At 43.1% G+C, this 16,652-nt stretch overlaps 1 protein-coding gene across 1 annotated transcript in view; it reads left to right on the forward strand.

The window, feature by feature from the left end:
• The window catches only part of EGLN3 (egl-9 family hypoxia inducible factor 3), a 29,236-nt gene extending 15,139 nt beyond the window's left edge, over positions 1-14,097 (forward strand). The window contains exons 2-5 of the mRNA XM_059819414.1: positions 6,702-6,821; positions 8,753-8,889; positions 9,575-9,648; positions 11,343-14,097. Coding sequence (XP_059675397.1) covers positions 6,702-6,821; positions 8,753-8,889; positions 9,575-9,648; positions 11,343-11,380 — 369 coding nt within the window. The 3' untranslated portion in view covers positions 11,381-14,097. The remainder of the gene's footprint in view (positions 1-6,701; positions 6,822-8,752; positions 8,890-9,574; positions 9,649-11,342) is intronic.
• The last annotated feature ends 2,555 nt before the right edge of the window (positions 14,098-16,652 follow it).

Raw genomic sequence — 16,652 nt, forward strand, 5'->3', positions numbered from 1 at the left:
GAAGATCTGAATCTGATGATCAAGGTCGCATACATGCAGGGAAAAGCAAGTACCAGACCACCTGGCTAAAATGCTATTCATGGAAACAGGATTTTTGTACGGTTATAAGTACTTGCCCGACAGGAAGGTACTATTAAGAAAAAAAAAAAAACAAGAAAAAAGGGAGGTGGTGATGGGCATTGTGAAAATAGCATTGTGTTCCTGAGATGAGAAATTTTGAGAGTGGGTGCGTTTTCACTTGTGTGGCTGTGTCCCTGGCCATAGAAATATCTTCTCCTTTCCTCTTGACTTTTCAGGGTTGCTGATGTAATACCAGAGCAAGGAGCAAAAGTAGCTGTGATCATGTCAATCTGTCCAAGATATAGTGCTCCAGAGATGAGTCACCTGCCAGCACAGGGTCGTATCAACCTTTCATATCTTGGTTGCCATGCCTTGTTTGGCCCTTCAGTAGACACTTGTCACCTGCATCCAAGGTACCTTCGTCACGTAGGACTACTTCTGCAAGCTAATGAAGGAGGTCTTCAGCAAACTGTGCATGTAGCTGAGTTTGTGGAGGACTTTGATCTGCTTTGTTTCATGAAAGATGGTAACCGCCCCAGCATTTTTATTGTTATTTCTGTTGGCTTTTTTGCTTTTTACGTGTCTTCTGTATGGCTTCAGTTTAGGCCTCCCTATGAAGATAGAAGTTGAAGTGAAAAGGTGCAGGTGTCATGCCCTGCCAAATTCTAGCCCTTTCCCCAGTGCTTCTTAATTTCTAAAAACAGGCTCCTTCCTCACACAACCTTTCCTCCATCCCTGAGAGGAGGCTAGGTTTAGCCCTGTAAATCCAACAGCTGTTTGACTGAAGACTGATAATCAAGTTATGGGTGAGGAAATGAGGTACTGGTTTCTCATGCTGTACTGCCACTGAAGCCCCTTTCATGTTTTGCATGGCTGAAGTGAGCAGGGTTTCACCCCCCCTTGGAATTGGTGATTCCCTTTCCAACAGGCACGAAGCTAATGTCTCTGATTTTTTTGGTGTTTTAACATAATTTTCTTCCTTCTGTTCCCTGCCATCTCTACGGAGTATTAAATTAGACCAATTTTCCTAGTTCATGCTTCAGTATAGCAGTGAGTGCCTTAACTTTCATAAATTCAAATAAACTAATATTTAATAATGTTCATGAATATTTTATACTTAACCATTATAAACTACACAGTAGAAAACACTTGGGCGCAATTGGGTGCGACAAGAAAGTACTTAAAAAACACCCCGTTGTGCCTGTGTGTCAGACAAGCCTCAACTGAGAATCTCTTGTCTTTGATCATGAAATGTCAGACTACTCATGTTCTTTTAATGTAGAGCATGCTGTGTGCCTTTCCTTTTCTGGCTCTACAGACTATGCGTGTCTATGCACTCAAGCCTAAATCAAATCAAGTGAATCCTGGTAGTCCTCATTTCCTAAAGTCTGGTCAAGTGAGTTTTGTTTGCTCTCAAGTTCAGGACTGAGAACCACATATTGGACTGAAATGTGGGAAACTTGGAAGTGTGAGGCCAAATAAAAATTTATCTGAATGCTGCAGTGGTTATAGCACTGTTAATTCTTATTTATACCTTGGTTTTCTAGACAACCATCATAGTGATATTACAGATCAGTATTGCTTTCTGTCTATATAGTACCTTTCATCTATCAGACTTTACAAGTAATTTCTGAATTTAACTATTTGATGTGCAAGCTATACGCAGAGATGATCTACGCTAGGGATCAAAAGTAGCAGCTGTTCAACAACATACAGGACAGATCTGGTCCAGAAAATGGAAAAGCATATTATGGAGTCTTTAGCTTAATCTGCAAGGGCAGTTGGTGTTGGCAGGATAGAGTTACGCAGGTCAGAATTTTCTCTGCTGGTTGCAAAGGTCATACTAGTTTTGAGAGGAAAATACGGGATCAGTATAGGGTGACAATACCACCTAGTCTGCACTAGGAGTGCACTGGGGCCCTGGCTTGGTGCTAGCAGGCACGGAGAGCATCTCCTTTTGACCTGCTGTCATCACTGCTTCCTATTAAGCAGTGTTAGTTGCCACTTGCAAGCGTCTTCTAGCTGAGGTATTCTCTGAAGCGTTTTGTTCCAAATATCGGTCCACTCCAGCACTGCTTATTTTATGAAATGTAGCAGAATGATGCCTCACAGCACGGTCCTGGCTATCAGCTAAAAGAATTTGTTTTTCCCGTTGCTAGAAGCACTGGGAGGCAGGGGAAAATTCTCACTATGGAACTGTTGGTTTTCATCTGCCTCCAAATTTTGCTGGTGTCTTGCAGTTTGACTTGCAGATTTCTCTGGCTGACTTGAGTGTAATACTTAAACTGAATTATGAATAACTTATTTTTGCAAGCTTCTGTGCAATGCGGAGTTTCCTGATGATTCCTGGCTCCTTACTAAAGCTGGTAATTACTGCTTGTGTAACTGGTGGTTGATTTGCACCCTCCTGGGAAACCTAACATCCTGAAAATGACAGTGCAGGAACTGCAGTCTTGACGATTTGCTTTTCATTTTCCAAGTTTTGTAGGCTTTAATTTATGACTGTCAACTAGACCACCAGAGCATTGGTCTTCAAAGTATGGGGTGTGTGTGACTGCAAAGGCATGCATCTGTATATCAGAATTTTTAACTGTTCTGCTGTTGTTTAAGACAAACTCGTCTATTTTAACTTAAAATAAGGGGGGGAGGGGTGTTGCTGAAATTTGCTCTGAGTGCTTATACTGGGAAGTTAAGCCAACTAACAGCCATTGTAATGGATTGTATTGCAAAAAAAATGTTAGGTACATTCCTGCTCATTACTGCCTGCTATAGTTAGTTTAGGTTTGGAGTTGGTTAATGATGGGAGATGCTTCCAAAACCGGAGTGTGCTCTTCTGGACACAATAGCTGAATGAATATAGGAAACGTTTTTTTACTGACACTCCACTTGCTCACCTGGTAAATGGTTTGATTATTGTGAGCCAGCTTCTGGCTTTTGTAGCTAGTCTGTGCATTAAACTGGCAAATACCAGTGTTCACCAATTACCTAAATTAAGTCTGGGTCACGCATATCATCTCCTGTTTCTTGTTTGCTTTGAATGAATCCAAAAGTAGTGCTAACAGCTGGAATCCCTGCTGAGGCCAGCTTGATCTGCTCTGGAGCTGCTCCAGCCAGCGCTCTGATAAAGCCTGATATTGTTTCAACAGGCTCTAGGAGGACCAGAATGATTTCCCTTCATTGTTTAAGGTTTCATTCAAATATTCGCCATGCCAGGAAAACGGATATTTCACTTCTGCTTTTCTCCCTTTGCTGCTGCTACTAGAAAACTTTTTTTTCTTAAAGTTAAGCTAGAGTGTGGCCAGTGCTTTTGGATTCTGTGGGAATTGTTCTACTTTTTCAGCCCAAGGGACTCTGTGCGTTGCGGTTACAAAAGGTGTACACTGTAAATAAATAAATAATGCATCGATGTCTCAGAGTCAAAGCACATGTTCTGCTAAGAGGACATATTACGTGGGGGAGGCCGGAGACAACTCTGGCCTTCTGCCCAGATTTCGGTAGTAAGTAAAGCAGCTAAATCCCTTTAAGGATCTGGCCTGCAGTCTATTATTCTTCAGCAGCTTTTTGGTTGTGGCATTAAAAAATAGTAGTAGTATTGGATAGATTTTTAGGCAGTTCAGTAATCTTGGAGTAATGTCTGCTCTCCAAAGAGAGACTTCCTTAAGGCCTCCATAATTTTGTGTTGTACATCGACTACTTAAAACCGAGGTATTACCAGTCAACGAAGTTTTATTCCCACCGTGCATCATCCCTCTGGTAGGATTAGCAGAGCTCTGCTGAGCCAGGCCTCGTGCTGGCGGTGTGGTGTGGGCGCACATCCTCTCGGCAGCAGCTGTGCTGCGGCAGAGATGAGCACCCCGCTCTCCCGGCACAGCCCCGCTCCCTGCCCGTCTGCTGGCATTGCTGCCCCCTCTCCTCTGCTCTGTCAGCTCCTGGGGTCATGTTCCCCAGCGTACGAGAATCAGGTTTAGCAAAGGGTTACTATTTTGATTGTTCAACCTAATCCAGCTCGTTGTGCATGGGATGGGCGAAGGGCGCACCTGCGTGAGCTGCTGTGCTAGCAGCTGGGACAGGGGAATGCATGAGGGGGTTATGCATCCTCCCTGGTGAGGGTACAGCTCCCTTGGACCATTCCTACGTACAGCTCCCTTGGACCATTCCTATGTTGCAGTTACATCTGGCTCGTGGTTTCCACCAGGCTTGTACCCTAAGCCCGGCCTGTTGCCAGTGCTAGGCTGTAGACTGGCCCTTACTGCTCTTGTCAGGCTGATAGAGAAATGTAAGTTCAGCTGCGGAGCCGTTTGTAACAGCAGAATGACAACAGAGCAGACAGGACCTACAGCAAGGCATCTAGCCAGCTGCCAGGCATGATGGAAGAGGGCTTATAACTGGGAATTAAAGGTACTCGCTCTTGTTCAGCATGATCTCCTGCCCCGGTGGGCCAACAGCCACAAAGCAGCTGTGGTCTGAGGTGTTGGGGCGAGGAGCGGGCTCTGGTGACTTGCTGCTGCCTGCAGGTACCATTTGCTGGTGCTTGTGAGGAGGAAGGAAAGTCAGTTCATACATGACTTGAAATGCAGAGCAGTATTTCACAGCTGTATGTGTATACCCATCCTACCTGGCTGATTCCTGTGAGTAGACTTTCATTCTTGGTAGCAGAGGGTCCAAGGGATCCTCTGCTCTGGCTGGCAGTAACTTCTGTGCTGGCGTTTGTTGGCACAGTAAAATTACCTTTGTGATTAAAGCAGCATGTGCTATACTGCAGCTGGTCATGTGTTCCGTGAGGACAGCATGGCTTTAGCATGTGCTAGGAAGCAGAAAACAAGACCTCTGGGGTTCCTAGATAAAAATTTCAATTGTCCTTGGTAAAGCCTATACTGTCAATCTTCAATGCTGTCAACTGTGCTTGGCAGATTATTAGGGGCAGGTCATGCAAATGGTGCACAATCACATCCTCATTCTGTGGGATAAGCATGTACAATACTCTTGTATCCAGAGTTCAGATGTTATGGTTTGGATGGATGGAAAACAAGGTGGGTAAAAAACTGGTTGGATGGTTGAGCTTCGAGGTGGTGGTTAATCAGTCGTATTATACCTAGAGGCTGGTAACAAATGGAGCACCACAGGGGTCTATCACGGGACCTGACCTGTAATCACTTTTATCAGTAACCCAGAGCAGATGGCAGAGTGCACTCTCATCAAGTGTGGAGATGATGCCAAACTGAGGGGGACCAGTTGATGCACTCGAGGGCAGGGGTGCCACCTAAAGGGACCAAGATGGGCTGGAGAAGCAGGCCAATGGCACCTTTATGAAATTAAACATGGACAAATGCGAAGTCCTGCCCCTGGGAAGGAAGAGCCCCTTGCAGCAGTACAGGCTGGGGGCTGCCAGGCTGGGGAGCAGCTCTGCTCCCCAGGGGAGCTTGGGGACCCTAATGGTCTTGGTGGGCAGTGAGCTGAACATGAGCCTGCAGTGTGCTCCCTGCACAACAGCATCCAGGGCAGTATTCACAGGAGCAGAGCTGTTAGACTGAGGGGAGTGATTATTGCCCTCTCCTCAGCCCTGGGGAGACCACATCTGGATACTATGTGCAGTTTTCCAACAGAACTTAGCCCATCATCTCCTATTGCTCTTGCTGCTAATACTGGCAAGCAATGAAAGGAGATGTCAGAGGATTGGGAAAAAGACTTCTATTGCCACAGCTTTAGTGGAGTAAACTCCATGGAAGGTGACTGGTGTCACTACCAAGTAGTCCCAATAGTGAAGAAGTGACTCTGAGACAAAGATGTGGTACCAGTAGTCTCACCTGCTCTTCCCTGCATCCTGCTTAGGCTGCTAATGGTGTCAACTCAAGTTTAATATGTTTTTGCTGTAAAAACCCTTTTAGGACCTGTTGACTGTTGTGTGGTTTGGAGTACTTCATGTTAGGCTTATCTCATCATTCAAAGTGAAATTTAAACAAACGGTGAATTAAGTGATTGTATCAGCAAGTCTGGAGATGATCAAAGAGAGAAGTATGCTTCTGAAAGCTGTTTGGTTAGTTCTGTGGCTCAGTCCAAACATGCACTGCCCTGTGCAAACACAGCACAAAAGAGTTGCAGATTTTTGCAGACTTTGCTCTATGGACTTTTACCCACACCTCCTGAAGACCCTCACTTTGTGTTGGACCATAGGGATGTGTATGACAGGGAGTGGAAGGAATGAATAGAGGAGGATGATGATAGCAAGGCACGACATCCTGGGATCGCTTTCTACTTTCATTATGAGTGGCAAATCAGTTTTGCAATGACTGCTCAGCTTTAGAAACCCATGCAAACTTTAGCTGAAACTGCCTCAAAGTCACGTAGCTTGTAGAGGACAATAAGCTTGTACCATACGTACCAGTGTTTTAGTTTAATTCAGGTTTTTCTCCTATTTTACTGTATATATTGTGAAATATGAAGGGTATTTATTTCCGGGGCAACTCACCCAGTGAAAGAAGCTTGTGCAAAGATAGATACCTTCTGGTGGTGTCTGTAGGTTTTGGATTGATCATCTGAAAAATGCCAAGCCAAACTGGTGGTGGGAGGATGCTTAGCAAAGAAAAACTGAAGGTTGGGGTCTTGTAGAATTTATTTTTTTACAATCTCTGTCTTTCTTCCAGGCTATGGTTGCTTGCTATCCTGGAAATGGAACTGGGTATGTTCGTCATGTGGACAATCCAAATGGCGATGGGCGCTGCATCACCTGTATTTATTACCTAAATAAGAACTGGGACTCCAAGGTGAGTGAGCCACAGGGTTGAGGCAGAACATGAAGGAAAAAATACTTTAGAAACAGAGCTTTGGTGCTGTCAGTTGCTTCTGCGAACTCTGGTGAACTTCTGAACAGCTGGTCCATTCTTCATCTCCACATTTTATTCTCTTGCTGTTTATGGCAACCCTTTGGAAGTAAGAATCTGAACTGTTTCCTTATCATTCTCTCCCATCCCACACACATACAGTTTTGTTGCTATAGAATAAAGCTTCTAAGCACTGGGCTGCTGTCTCTTATGCTTTTTTTAGAGGAAAAAGCAATGAAGCACTAGAAAGAAAAACATAATCCACTAAGGAATAAGTGGATTTTGGGAGCAGAATAAAACGACAGCCCAAATTTGGGACTTAGCATTCTTGATTCTGTTCCTTCAGGCTGACCTGCAGAAGATCTTCAGGCAGTTGCCTTTGTGGTTTTCTTCCTTATGAAGTGATGGGGCTTAGTAAGAGGAATGAACACATGGCTTGGTTTATCCTGTCCACCTTTGACTCCACCAGTGGGTCTCTTGACAGGGCGGTGCTCTTGTTTCTGCCTGTATTCCTATAAGGCAATAAAGTCAGCCTTGAATTTACTGTTCCTTTAAGTTAGAAACAAAATAAGGGTTTGTAAAATCGCCGGATGTCTCTTTACGCTTCTGTTGTCATAATGTGGCACAAACCATTCATGTGGATTACCTGTTGAGAATTGTCTGATGTTTTTTGTCTCTCTAACCTGTCTTGGCCACTTTAGGTGGATGCTCTTTAAGCACACGTAAATACTATGAACCCCCAAAAGCGAGTTCAGATTTAGACACTGAAAAATGCACTGTTGGAGAAAAACACATTCCTTTACAGACAGTATGACAGTGAAACGTCTCAATGTAATAAAATGAAGGAGGAGATGTGGGAGGAGATGCAAATATCCAATTTATTTTGTGCCCTGCACTCTCATTCTAATAGTGAGGAAGCACCCAAGCGGACACTAAGAAAGCTCACTGAAATCCAGGACACTGGCGGAGAGTGTTACATAGGTGTGATGGTAATTTTATGCAAATGTATGCTGGAGGAGATGCAATATAACTATGCTGGCCTTTGAAAGCAGCCATGTTCCCTTAAACCTGACCCAATAGTTTCTTACTGAGGTTTGCATGCTACGTGGAGGTACTAAGTCAGGTCAGTGCTGGGTTGACAGCATCTTCCCTGCACTCTGTGGTGCAGTGTAAAAGCCTCCAAAGAGCCCTCTAACAGCAGCAGGGAGGAGGCAGAGTTCACCTGCAGCTTTTGAAGTTTCTACAGTGCGTGCAGATCACCAGACTTTTTCCCTGAAACTCGTGGCACATGGAAAGAGAGAAATGATGTATGGTAGAGAAATGGTAGAGAAACGGCTATGTCATAAGTAGGACAAAGACTGGCTGGGAGATATAATGCATTTATGAGAAGTTTATTACAAACGCACCAATAGAACAGACTTCGCTCTTCCCAGGGTGTAAAAGTTAATGCCTATATGATCAGATGCAGGCTCTGAAATACCATAAGCATTATATAGCAATTGCTGGGAGGAGAGGCTGATCTCAGACTGGTGAGGTGGAGCACCCTTACCTGCCTTGTGGTATTCACTGGTTCTAGAGATGTGAATGGGAGCTCAGAAGTTTCCCAGTGTTTGTTACAGGACCATTGTTGTCTTTATCTTGGTTCGTTTACTTGAGCCAGATGTTTATGCTGAAACATTACAAACTGTTTGGGAAAATCAAGGTGGCCAAGAGATTCAGCGTATGGTTTTCCAGTATTGTCATGTAGCTGTCTTGGTTATCATTAGATGTTTATTCCCCATTTGTTGAGTGCTGAGGAGGGAGAAATAAGTCATTGTTTGCATAAGTTTGTGGGTGTTTATATGTGTAACAAGCAACCTTTCCTTTTCTTTCAGCTGCATGGTGGAATTCTTCGGATATTCCCAGAAGGAAAGTCCTATGTAGCAGACGTTGAGCCAATTTTTGACCGATTACTCTTTTTTTGGTCAGATCGAAGGAACCCACATGAAGTCCAGCCTTCTTATGCCACCAGGTAAATAGCATATTTGGTATTGCTATTTGGCCAGGAAAAAGCAAAGCATGTCTTCTACCAATATTTGTATCTAAAATTATGGCCATCATGTGTTTGTTTAAATACACATGTGCATAAAAAAATCGATAGCTAGATTTTGAGTGGATTTTATGTGGGAATTCTCTCATCAAATGAGGAAGAACAAGCTTGATTAAGATTCCTTGTGTGATGGAAAAAAAGCCCTTTTACCATTGACAGGAGAAATCTTTCAAGCCAGGCATAGCTATTTAGCTGGGAGATGCTGGGTTATACTTTTGCCCTCATAACACTATAGGGATTCTTGGGGCTACCATCTGTCAACAGGCTATGAAAAGCTGATGTGACACAGGGCAACCCCCAAGCTGCCTACAGGCATCCCAGAACAGAAGAACATGCAAAGGTCTGTAAGCTACGTTTGCCCTCTGTTGCCAGGGCTGTGCACTCTTTTGTGCCTCCAAGCAGAAATTCTCACCTATATTTCTATCTTACTTGATAAAATAAACATTTAAAATGCTGTCTATATTTGTCTATAAAGATGTGCCATTTGCATCCTATTTTTTATCTACTAGTCCAGTTTTGTTTTTTGCTTTCTCCATGAGCATAAAACTCCAGGGCTCTATTTTAATAGCAAAAGTTGAAAAACCCACAAAATTTCTTTCTTTTGTAGATATGCCATGACTGTGTGGTATTTTGATGCCGAAGAAAGAGCAGAAGCCAAAAAAAAGTTCAGGAACTTAACTGGTATGATTCTTTCATAAGTGTTTACCAGAAAGAATTTAATGCATTTTGATATGTCCGAAGTCAGAGACAGACTGGGAATAACTCTGTAGCTAGATGGGTATGACATTCATTTTTAGAAAGCTTTTTCATCTCTAATCGCTAGTCAGTTATTTTATGTGAAGTGGCGAAGTTGTGACAGAAGATGATTCAGGCCTGGCCTCAGTATCCCTGATGAGCATGATGGGGAACACAGGAGAGGTGGTTCCTCATTTCTCTCCCAAATGGCTGCTGAGTTTTTGTCCCACCCCAGGTGGCTGCTCCAGTCACTGGGAGTCTCTAAGCTCTTCTTTTGTTGTTTGGGAAGTATATTTTGTTTCCTCCAAACTTTGTTTAGCACAAAGTCATGAGACTTGCACAAAGGGGTTGTGGTGAGGTGGGTGTTGGCCTCTTCTCCCATGTAACTAGTGATAGAACAAGAGGAAATGGCCTCAAGTTGCGCCAGGGGAGGTTTAGGCTGGATATTAGGAAAAATTTCTTTACTGAGAGGGTGGTGAAGTATTGGAACAGGCTGTTCAGGGAGGTGGTGGAGTCACCATCACTGGAGGCGTTCAAAAAAACATGTAGACGTGGCACTTCGGGACATGGTTTAGTGGGCATGGTGGTGTTGGGTTGGTGGCTGGTGTTGGGTTGATGATTGGACTTGATGATCTTAAAGGTCTTTTCCAACCTTAATGATTCTGTGATAATCATGTTCTCTAAACGTTCTGGATGAATAGGGCCTGTCTTCTTTATTAATGAAGGGCAGCTGGGGCCTGCAGTAATGCAAAAGGGATTTGTCTTTAATTTACAAGTGATTTGAGTGGAGATATTCATACTGAACTTGGAATGTATAGTTTATGAGTTGGAAAGAAACTAAGTTTAGAAATATATAGAAGCGCATCTCTTGGCAGGCCGTTGCTAGAGTAGCTGTGATCACAGTGCACTTCAAGAGCTACCTACATTCAGCTGGGTCTCACAGATAGCTGAAAGTCAGCCCAGAGACACTTCTGCAGAAGCCTGGAAAGAGGTGACCCCAGCTTTCCTAAGGGCAGCCACACTGCCTGCTGCTGTAGTAATGGCATATGAGTAATGGACTGAGTTGTCCAGATGTGCTCCAACACCCTGCCTGGGGCCATGCTCAAAGGTTTGCTCTCTGGAGCAGTTTAAGATCTGGTCTTCAGGGACTGCCTCAGGCAGTTCCTTAAAATACAGTGTGGAGAGCATTCGTCTTTTTGAAAGTGTGTGTTATGCAGCTGGGGACCAGCAAAGTTGTAATTAGTCAAATGCTTTTCAGAACAGACTGTTGTCATCTGTGTAGCTGGTATGCAAAGCAAATACTGGCTTCACCCTTAAAGGGGATCATGAGCAAGGGGCCAAGAGTGGGGAGAAAAGTATCACAGATCTGGAGTCTGGAAGTTTATTGGGCTGCTTAAATACTGCATGAGACTCATCTTCAGTTTCAACAGGGCAAATGTACAAAACCTTAGTATGACTATCTCATTAATATGCTGTGGATTCATACAGCGTTTCAGTCCATGTAGTGAATTCATATAATGAGTCTGAAATGGAAAGTGCTGTCCATTGAAAACAAACCAACTTTATTCTGAGTTTTCAGGTGAATGCTGCTAGAACCCTCTGGGTTAACTGCCTCTCCTTTTTTCATCTTTTTGGTGTAGATGCAAGGAAGAGAGAAGCACCTCTTAATGAAGACTAATCAACTGTTCCTGAACTCTTTGTGAGGAAATAAGACCCCAAAGATGACTTCCATTTCCAGCGAACAAGGGCAAATTCTCGTTATGCACAGGAACGCACTGGTTGTGTCTAGCATGTGCATCTTATATTGATGGTACTTAAGGCAGCCTCCTGTCATGCCTGCATCTGGCAGAAGGAACACTTGTTTTCTATTTGCCTTTTGCTGGAAAAAGTAACCAGGGTTAAAAAAAAAAGAGTATCACTAAGCCTAGTGGTAGTGGCTTAGCCAACTGGCTTTTGATCACTCTTGTAACCAAGATAGCGATCATTGGAACTAGTGGTAAAAACCCGAGTCTTATTTGCACTTTATTTGGGGGAAAAAAATCTAGCTCAATGGAAAGGAGCTTTACAAGTTTAGAATCTGTGACTAACTGCTAATGGGCAAGGAGAGTTATTGGAAATGTGAAATTAAACTGGGTTTTTGTAGAGTGTCATCTTATGGTCAGTCCTGCATGGGCCTGTCGATGTACTGTTCATCACTTTGCTGCGCAGAACATTGGCTCAGCTCTTCGACAGCGTGACTTTCCAAACAGATTTCTGTCTACAGTTGTCGCATTTCCTGGATTTTGTTTGCTTTTCAAGAGTCAAGTTCTAGCTGTGCAGTTGTGCTGCCCTTTCTGTCCCAGGACTGAGGGGGAAGTAGTTACGTATCTGTCCACAACTTTGTAAAACTGTTTCCTTTCTGTTCTGAGCGGGGTGGGTTTTTTCTATTTCCATGGTTTGGTAAAGCAGCTGTTTTCCCCAAAAAGTTTGGTAAACTTGGAAGGCTGATGGCACACAATGCATTGGCACTAAGGGCCAATGATATGTAGAGTTAAGTGTTATTTTCCTGACTTCTCCATCTGCTATGTTTTGCATGACACAGATATGAATCTGAAAGGAAAAGATAGGTCTGGCAGTCTGACAAATGTATGATAGATAATGGGTAACTTAGACTTGATTTCTATGCTGCTTATCCTTAGTTAACACATTTGTTTAACTTTGCATGCGTATGTAATTTGAATGAAACAGCGATTCCGTTTCAATTGATATGTTACACCAGGTAACTACTTCTGCTGTGCTCAAGCCGTGAGATCAGAGTTATTCAAATGGCAAAGCACATTTTTTTTTTTCTCCATTATTTTTTAAAATTTATTAGACTCAATGAGTAACTGGTGATCTATCTCCAATCTGCCTAAGCTTCTACAACCAGCACTTACTATGCAGTTCAGAATAGCTCTTAATGAAGCTGAGAGCTGGTGGTGGATGTATTTACCACTCACACTAATTGTTCTCAACCTAATACACTCACTTACATTCACTTTTGTCTCATGTTGTCAGTGTGTATGTCAGACCCTACTAGATGTTCAAAATAGATGCCCTCTTTAGTGTCCCATATTTTCCCGTGCCACCTGCCGCAGTGGTGAAGGTGGTCTGTCTGAACCGCTGGCCCCTGCACCAGTTCCCCACGCTGTGCCAGGCTGTTGTGCTAGTGATGGGTCTGCGGGCCAGCTCTGTTGCACCTGAGCTAGGGAATGAAACGGTAGCTTGCAATGGCAACTATTAAACATCAGTGACAGAAGGGTAACAGCTGTATAGGACAGAAAAGAAATAACTATCATGACATAAAAACTGGTAATAGAAATGGAGTATTTTTTTAAGCAGCTCTGCCTCTTAAAAAAAAAAAAAGGCTGGGCATCCTTCAGGCTGTCCTTGAATTCTGAATGTAAATACAGTAGTGCTAAGAAACCCCTCGTTCTCTCCGGCTTCTCCCAGAGATGGAAGCTTCTCCCAGCTATGGTCTTATGGGCTGGACTTTGTTCAGCCTGACCACTGTGCACCTTAAGAGAAGAATATGGGGGAACACGCGTGACAAATATTCTTATAACTCAAGACTAGAAAAAGACGAATAATCTGATAAACGTCCTTTAATGTTAGGAAAAACATTATTCCACTACACTTGCTTCTAAGTAGCACAACATAGACTTGAAGGAAACTTAATGATAACTTGAAATTCTCATTCTGCAATGTTCATGTGGGAGGAGAAAGAGGGCTCTTCCCTGAGAGTGAGAGGTAACCCTTTGAAAGATAGGAGGTGTTGAAAAAAAGAGGGCCACAGAATTATTATTTAAAAAGGGGGGGAGGATCCCAACCTATTGTACTGCTATGCAAAGTTGATAATGGCATGTAAATTTGAAACTCCTACTGATTGCAAAGGGGGCAAAGACAGCTAAAACAGAGCAGAGCAAGTCTTGCTTTGCCTTTAGAAACTGTAACCTTAAAAAAAATGCACTAGAAAGAGATGTTAGTACACATCTCACTGGAACCTAGAACAGTGGAAAAATGATGGGGTGGGAGGGAAAAGGCTTTATATAAAGGTTGAAAAAGAAAGGTACTTCAGTTACCACTATTGCTACCACCTGGCTTCAGCAGTGGTCAGCAACACGCATGTGGCGGATGGAGCATGGAGCAGTATAGGTGCATTTATTGTAAATAAAGTACAAATTTTCATTTTTAGCCAATATCTTCCTGATCTGGATAGAGGAGAGAGCAGTTATTCTGTGGCAGAGAACATTGTCTTTTTCTTTATTAACACATGCAATTAAGTACAAAAAGTTGAGGGCTCAGGATTTTGAAACCAATTCCTCAGTCTTCTGTTCCAGACCTTTACCCCGTTTCCAGATCAGCGGGATGATCTCCTTGAAGATGTTGTAGTTTAACTGGGGGGGGGCGGGGGGCGGGTAGGTGGGGTGTTGTAGGAATCCACAGATTTCTCTTGCCTGTCTCTGGAATTGTTGCAAACTGCTCTGCAAGAATGAAATTGTCTGAAGAACTGTGGAGGAAGCAGGCTGCTGCAGTAGGGAAGGCATTTCAAGGCGTCTCTTTCCTTTCCTTGTGTTTTGTCTTCATGTCAGACTGTTTGAAACATCTATGGCTAAACAGCGCTTATCATCCAGTTGTGAAAATGAGTGTTTTCTCTAAGGCATTTAATTTTTAATCCTCCAGAATTTTGTTGGTTTGTTTTTTCAACCTTCAGGTAATGTGCCTTCATCATTCATATCTGTGAAGACGTTACATGCCACATGTGTGTGTCATGAAAGTTTTTTGTGGCTCTTTAAGAAATACAGTTGCCTTTCCAAATGCAATTGCATTGGAAAAATATACAGAGCCACCAAGCCACAATTTCCAAAAGGTGGTTTTTATTGTGCAGGGAGGAAAAAGGCCAGGAGACAGTACTGAAAATCAAGAGTATTGTTATTCTTAAACCTGTAACTACTGGCCTTTTGAGCAAAGTAGCGTCTAATAAATCTTATTTTCTCTAGATTACTTCTGATTCTATGACGAATGGCCTCTGCAAAGTAGTGTCTAAAAAGATGCACTCTTTTTTTTCTTCTCTCTTTCAACAGCTTTAGTCCTTTCCTACTGCATTTTTTAAAATGTTGGAATATATTATATATATTTGTTGTTGTTGCAAAACAGCTGGCTCTAACACCACTTGCATCTAGAAGAAAATGTATCTATTTGCAGGCAAATAACTAGTTCTACTTTAACTGTGATGTACTCCCAGCAGATATCTGAGAGTGAGTTATAACTACATCTTCTCTTGTCAGGTTGTATGCTGGTCAACAATGCTGGCACTTTGCATCAGATTGATATAGAAACCCCTAATAGTATTTTACCATACATCACATTTTGTTTTCCTGTTACTACTAAAAGAAAATATATGTGGCAGGAGTCAATAAACACTGGGTCATGTTAAATGTTGTCCTGTGCAGGTCTTTTCAGTCTTGTGTCTTACCGTGGCCAGGGTTGCGGCAGGTGGGTGCAGTACCACACAGGTGGATGAAGGGTGGTGGCACTGCACAGAGGTGACACCAAAATTCATGGCTTCTGCTGTCCTCTGCTGTTGGGGAGAGCTCTGTTTGTTGCCATCAGCTTGGCATGTTTCTGTGGTCACTTCCTGCTATTTTGAAGTTATTTACCTTGCTAGTGACCTTCATCTTGAAATACCTATTTGTTTTCACTCTCCTGTTGAACCAGATAACATTCTCACGATCCAATTGTCGTCTGGTAAGTTTTATATTTAACAGCGTCCACTTCCTCCCCCTGCTACTTTTCCAGCCTGAGTCCCACAGTTTTCTCCTGCAGCTGTGGGGGAGGCTTCTCTCCACTCCCACTAACATTGCAGTTGAATGAAAGCCAGGACATTTTCACTCGTCTGTTAAAATGCTGTGAACGTTTTTGATTCTTTTACAGTATTGTGAATAGTGGGAATTCCACACACACCCCTCGTAAAAGATGCTTTCTGTCATGGAGGGCTTGGATTTTACTTTTTTTGGTTAAAGAGGGGGGAGAATTCTAGATAATTTGCCACTTCTTTAAGCATTTCTTTTACACCAAGAAGTGCTTAGAGCATGTGGAGAAGACTGAAGAAAAGCTGAGGGGTTTCTCTTCTGAGCATGCTCCTCACCAAGTAAGGGTTTGTAGGGACAGCTCGAGAAGCTGGCCATTGGCCATCCAGCTGCCAAGGACTTGTCTTTTCTCTGAACTCTGACTAACTTTCTCTAAGCAAATATGCTTGCAGTAACTGTTATCTTACAGCTATTTAGGGGTCTCTTTCCTCCCCCACCTACCCAAAGGGATATGGCTAAATATACTTGCACTGACAATTCCCATGACTCTTGAGAATGCATCTGATATCAGAGGTTGCACTGAAAATTACAAAGTAGCGTGACAGTGGAAGAGAGGTTAGTATAAATTGATTCCCCTTTCCCACATAATTTCGTCTCTCCGGAGTACTTCCACTTCAGAGAGTGAGTAAAACTCCTATCCTCTTTCACAAAGTGTAAATAGATTTTTTTTTTTTTTTTAAATCTGTCTTGTGGAAGGAGGGGATAATTTCATCTGCATGTGTGCCTATTTTAAACAATGCTGGAGATGCTAAATAAGCTACAATAGGCCAACTGCAGTCAACAGCAATTCTTGTATGGTGGCAAACCCAGTCAGTGCCAGTGTGCAGGTCTGCTCCTTTGCTGGACACCCACAGTGGTGAATCTTACTGCTAGAGGTGAGAGAGGAGGCAGTTTGTGGTCCCTGATCTTAGCCAACACCCTGCAGACTGATACAGCAGGAGGGGAGTCAGAGTATGGCTGCCTAGACCCAAGGTTTTGGGGAAGTGTTAATCCGACTGGCTCTTAAAAGTCTCCTGTATGGGTGGCTGGTGGGAAGCATGGAAAGAATGGCCCTGTAGTCCA

The sequence above is a fragment of the Gavia stellata genome, chromosome 7, assembly GCF_030936135.1.
Source record: "Gavia stellata isolate bGavSte3 chromosome 7, bGavSte3.hap2, whole genome shotgun sequence".
In the NCBI taxonomy this organism is placed as follows: Eukaryota; Metazoa; Chordata; class Aves; order Gaviiformes; family Gaviidae; genus Gavia; species Gavia stellata.